This window comes from Cajanus cajan, chromosome 4 (genome assembly GCF_000230855.2).
Source record: "Cajanus cajan strain Asha chromosome 4, NIPB_CcT2T_4, whole genome shotgun sequence".
Taxonomy (NCBI): domain Eukaryota; kingdom Viridiplantae; phylum Streptophyta; class Magnoliopsida; order Fabales; family Fabaceae; genus Cajanus; species Cajanus cajan.
Window position 1 is genome coordinate 60,113,005 of NC_138520.1, and position 6,229 is coordinate 60,119,233.

General features: G+C 29.5%; 1 protein-coding gene across 1 annotated transcript; it reads left to right on the forward strand.

Moving 5' to 3' along the window:
* Positions 1 to 3,909: 3,909 nt before the first annotated feature.
* Positions 3,910 to 5,284, forward strand: MT2B (metallothionein 2B). The gene is made up of 2 exons (XM_020382372.2): positions 3,910 to 4,086; positions 4,756 to 5,284. The coding sequence occupies exons 1-2, from the start codon at positions 4,022 to 4,024 to the stop codon at positions 4,925 to 4,927; spliced, it is 237 nt and encodes a 78-aa protein (XP_020237961.1). The 5' UTR covers positions 3,910 to 4,021; the 3' UTR covers positions 4,928 to 5,284.
* Positions 5,285 to 6,229: the final 945 nt, after the last annotated feature.

Below are 6,229 nucleotides of genomic sequence, written 5' to 3' on the forward strand. Positions count from 1 at the left end.
AAGAATTTCAATTTCTTTATCTGTTATCAATTGCTATTCATTTTCAGTGCATCATATATGCAATTTGGTAATAATAAAATAAATAAGGTAATTTCTAAAATCAATTTGGATTACGAGTAATTGATGCGCTGCATGCTATATATGATATTTTGTATCTTATCACTAATTTGTAATCTAAATTTGATTAGCTGTAATTAGGATAAGAAAGAAGAGAATAAGAAAAAGTTTTTAAAGACTATAAGAAGGCATCTAAGAGTAGAATCTATTCAACCTCTTATTCTAGATTCCTATTCTGCCAGGATCAACATGGTTGTGTGACAACCACAACGGGTCGTTACTCTTTTTATGGTATTAGAGCCAATCGAGTCTTTTGAACATTTTGTGGTGGTGATTCCATTATGCTTTTGTTGTGTTATCTTTATGATATATGGTGTGGTAGTTGTATGTGGTGATGATATGGTGTTGCTAAATAGTTTGTTGATTTATTATAAAATAATTAGACCTTAGTATGCTCAAATTGCTAAGGCCATAGAAATGATGACCATGGCAATACAACAACAAAGTGTTCACTTTGCTCAGATGGAGGTAAATAGAATCACAATAGAGACAGCTACACCTGTGATGTCATAGGAGGGGAGAGACTTAACAGAGTTCAAAAAGTATCATCCTTCCCAAATCAATGAGGATTTAGATTCAGGTGTGGTTGATGATTAGCTAAGTGAGATGGAGAAGATCTTTGAGATTTTGAAGTCCACTTTGATAAAAGGAACTTGACTTATATAATGTACATGTTAATGTGAGAGAGTAAGTATTGGTGGAGAGGCATCAAATAAATACTCAATAGTGTGTTTGGATGGAAAATTTAAATGAAGTAATTCAATTATTTGAAGAGTTTCAAATTCCTTGAAGTAAAATACCTTGTTTGAATGGAGAATTTATAAAAAAAATTAAAATTTAAACAGTTGTGAAATTCTTTGAAATAGTAAATTTTTAAATTTTCCAAAAAGAAAGTAAGAATTTGAAATTCTTCATACATTTTTCTTATTTCACTTATATATTTTATCTTATCTCTTATCTCTTCATATTTTTAATTATTAAATATTCGAAAATATTTTTAAAATTATTAAATATCTTTTAATATTAAATTTTAAAATTATTAAATATTTAAAAATTAACTAATATTTATTTTATATAATTTAATTTAAAAATCTTAACATATAAATATATTTTTAAAATTAATTTTATCATATAGTAAAATCAAATTATTATATTCAATTTAACAATTTAAAAATTTAATAAATTTAAATTAATTTATCCAAACAAAATATTTTAAAAATAATAAAAATTAAAATTACAATAATTAAAATATTAAAAATTTAAAACTCTTTAAATTTATAAAATTTCACATCCAAACTTATCATAAAAATAGACACGTGACAATTTAATGAGACTGTTTCATCAAGAAAGTTTTTCTAAAAAGTATTTCTTAGATAATATTAGGGGGTGTATTGGTTTAGGATTTTGTAAGATTTTAAAAGACTTTTTTTGAGTAAAAATGTCCATTGGTATTCAATCAAGATTTTATGTCACTTAAAAACAATCTAGTGGTATTCAATCTGGATTTTCAAGATTTTTTAAAGAGTCCATTAAAATTCATTGGTATTCATTTGAGATTTTTTACAACTTAAAAATAATCTATTGGTATTAAAAAATATAAGGATTTTAAAGGATTGTTGTGTGAGAGAGATTTTGAAGGACTTTCTAGTGTTATCTATAAATACCAAATTCATAAAACAATCCCATCCAAACCCATTGGATTTTGAAAGATTGTTTGAAGTGACTTTTCAAGAATTTTCAAGTGAGTTTTTCATCTTTTTTTTTTCCTATGCTTTTGTCTTCTCCATTTTTTCTCTGCTAATAATATTGCACTATTGTTCATTGCTCATATATAATATTGTAATATTGTTCTCATCTCATTCCCCTATTTTGTGAAACTCCGACATGTAAATGATAGTTTCATTGACTTGCTCTATTTTTCTGTTTGTTCTCTTTAATTGACTTGCTTTATTTTATTCTATGTAGTTGAATTTGTTCCTTTATATAACACAAAAAATGCTTGAAATTTTAATTTTTAAGTGGTAATTTTTTTTATAACACACGTCAAGAAAAGAAAAAGGTGAAAGATGAAATTGATATCATAATCTCTACAATATATATATATATATATATATATATATATATATATATAAAAGATGAATTTGTTAGGGTTTCTGTGAGTAGAATGAGATGAAAATGGATCTTAGTTGGGGGAAGAACTCTCTCAACATAAAAACTGCGATCTTTCTCCTTCCCTTAAGTTTGTTACTCTTATCCCTTTTTCTTTTATGACTCAACAATTATTTTATTTTTTTTACTATGAATTTCTTTTTATTTTTATATTGTGAAATTAGGAATTTTTTATATTTTAAAAAAAGAAAATTAATATAAGAAATTGCAGTATCTAATGGTTTAGGATTTATGCCTTCATTAGCTTCTTTTTTAAAAAAGAAAATATTGTTAAAATATTTGTTAAAATAATTTACATTTATAAATATCGTTAAAAATATATAACTAAAATAATATATATATATATATATTCTCTATATCTAAATTCTTATTCTTTAAATAATAATAATTATTATTATAATTATTATTATACTAATATTATATATATTGCATATGTAATTAGGTAAATATTTTTTGGTGGATTGTGGATTTCCTAATTTACATCAATTTTTAGCTTCATTTCCAGGTGTAAGATATCATCTACAAGATTTTGCAGGTCAGGGTAATGATCCTGAAAATGAGAAAGAATTGTTCAATTATAATGTGATCGAGAGAATATTTGGTATTTTTAAATCAAGGTTCACAATTTTTAAGTCAACGCCTCCATTTTTATTTAAGACACAAATAGAACTTGTGTTAGTATGTGCAACACTACATAACTTTCTACGTAAAGAATGTCGTTCCGATGAATTTTCAATTGAAGCGGTGGATGAACCTTCATCTTCAATGTTACCAGTTAATGAAGATCATACTTTTGAGCCTATTATTCAAACCCAGGAGCAAGAGTGAAAAGATACTAATGCTTGGAGGACTAGTATAGTTATGAATATGTGGGTGAATGCTATTTAACATGATAGAATATTATGGAGAATTATTATTATTATTATTATTATTATTTATCTAGACATTATTATTTTTTTATTATTTTTGTCTTTGACTCTTTTTAAATTTACATGTATGAAATTTTTTTTGAAATCTTATCAAATGTAAAAAATCCATGGAAATTCTATAAAATCCAAAAAAATCCATTAAAATCCTGATTTAAAAGTTTTGCAGAATCTATTAAAATCCTGATTTTAAGTCTTGTAAAATCCTGCAAAATCATAAAAGTCGTAAAAATCCTGCAAAATCTTTTAAAATCTGCAAGATTTTTTTTAACTAAAAAAGTCATTTAAAATCCTAATCCAATACACTCCTTAGATAAATTTTTAGGGAAGTCGTATAAAAAAAAAAGGAGTAAAATGAAAGTGAGAGGAGATAGAACGATTGAATGAGTGTCACAATCACAATGCGACAATTTCCACAGATATTATTTTCACAGCCTACCATCACATCAAATCTCACCCGTTGATTTTCCCTCGACCGTCATCAAATATCTCATCCAACGGTACCCAACTCCCCAACCATACAATTTCGAACATACCAGAAAACCCCTCATCACTGCGGCGAGAGACGAGTGATGAAAACGACGTCAACGTGGGAGAAGATCCGCAAAAGGATCAGAACCGCCCTGAGATCGCGACACGTGTACGGCGGATACATCACACTCTCTCCCCTCAACCGTGTTATAAATTCGGGTCGTGGCATAGCCTTGAAACTCGTTCCAGTGTGTGTAATAATAGTTTCGGTGTTGTAACTTGTTCCTCCTCGTCGTTATCTTCTTTTCTTCTGTGTTCGGTTTTTCTCTCACCTCAAAATGTCTTGCTGCGGTGGTAACTGTGGTTGCGGAAGTGGCTGCAAGTGCGGCAGTGGCTGCGGAGGGTGAGTGCGATTTTCATTTCTTTCACGGAAAATGGAGGTTTTCCGAGAATTTTTATTTTTATTTTTATTTTTATTTTAGATTTTTAATGGTTTTTCGGGTACCCTTTTGGTTGAATTGCATGAAAAAAGTATACTTTGTTTATTTTCTTGCGTGGGGATATTCTGATCACCTGAACCTTTGTTTAATTTTCTCTCACAGGACATGTCAAATTTTATTTTTCACCTCAAGTTTTTGCGTGTTTTGATTGGCTTTTTGGGCACCCTTTTTGGTGAATTGTGTAAAAAACAATTCTTTTGAGTTTTTTCTTACATGGGTTAATTTCCGTGAGCTAAATTCTGATCCCTTTGAGGGTTTCTTTAACTTGGGTAAAGATCACCATGTTTTGATTTTGCTTGGCTTTTATGGTACCCTTTTTGTTAACCTTTGCTCCTTAGAAACTCCTCAGGTTTAGAAAAATGTTTCTGGGTGTCCTGAAACATTCACATAATCATGGCATAGATGGACGACCTTATTCTTTATATTTTGTGCACTTTTAAGAATAAAGAGACACAAGGATTTTCTTTTCACATGAAACGATCTTTCCCTTTTGAGTTTGTGTTGTGTAAATTAATTTCACTGAGACTTTTTTGTTCTTTTCTTTTTCTTTTTTCTTAATATTTGTGGTGCAGCTGCAAGATGTACCCAGACTTGAGCTACACTGAGCAAACAACCACTGAGAGCTTGGTGATGGGAGTGGCAACAGTGAAGACTCAGATGGAGGGTGCTGAAATGGGTGTTGCAGCTGAGAATGGATGCAAGTGTGGTGACAACTGCACCTGCAATCCCTGCAATTGCAAGTGAGGGTTCAAAAGTCAAAGCTTCTAGTTAGCAGAGATGTCCCTAATTACCCCATTAGAGGCAGGAATTATAATAACTCCTAGTTAAGACTTATAAGAACTTAAAATTATGTACGTTTGTGTTTGTTTTCGTGCACTCTGGTGTTGAAACACCCTTAGAATAAAGTGGTCATGTTGTGCCCTTGGACATGTTCAAATGTTCTGGACTTGTCATGGGTTCTGTATGAAGTTGGCTCATTAGAATTATCAATCTCTGCTTATGATATTATGTTACCAGAAGAAAGTGGCGTTTGTTTTATGTGATTTTCCTTTTATGAAACTTAGACATGGTGGTCACAAATCCTAAATAACATTTATGATATCCATGTGAGTATCTGAGAACTTTATTTTTCCCCAGTCATGCAAATTACAATCATATACTGTATGATGATACTCCTCGTATTCAAGAACAAGAACACGACTACTCGGATTTAAGAATTTCAATGAAGAACTGTTAAGTTGATTAACAATAATTTTGTGTAATATTTGACATTTATTACTTCCATCAGTGATGAAATTGGATAAATATATGAATTTCATGAACAACTATGGAGGAAGATATTCTTCCTTTGAGTGAAAGGTGACAAATAATGTAATAATTATTATTATTTTGTTTTGAAAACAATACATTGTTAAACACATGCATCTGGGGTCATGGTTGGTCCCCTTATTCATTTTGCTGATGGTTGTGAGTTTCACTTTCATGTGCGTGTTTGGCAGATTAGTATTGTGATGGATACGTGTGGCTGTTTGGCAGATTAGTATTGTGATGGATACGTGTGGCTCTTTACGAACAATGTTGAATTATTGATCCTCATTCTGTAATTTGTAATCTTCTTTTACTTTATTTCCGAACTTCTTGATCTTTTCTCATTTCTCTACTTAATTAATACTTTTCGCATTCATATATTTTTCCTCTTTACACAAAGAGTGTATATTTCTTATGGCTGTGATTTTTTATTTTTTATTTACTTTCTTTCCAACCTCTTTTTCCACTTCTCTACTTAATTAATACTTTTCTTATTGACATTTTTTTTTCTTTACCCAAAGAGTGTGTATATTTCTTCTGGGCTGAGATTTGTTTTATTTTTCAATTCCTATCCCTATCTGAATCGATGTCGCAATCATGGATTGTCAAAATCTTCAAAACAGCAGATAATGATAGGTGTTTTTTTTTTTTTTTTTTTTTTTTTTTTTTTCCAAGTATGTTATTTCTTCCGATTTTTTCATAGTCGTTTAAGGTTCAGTAGGAGACAATATTTTAGTT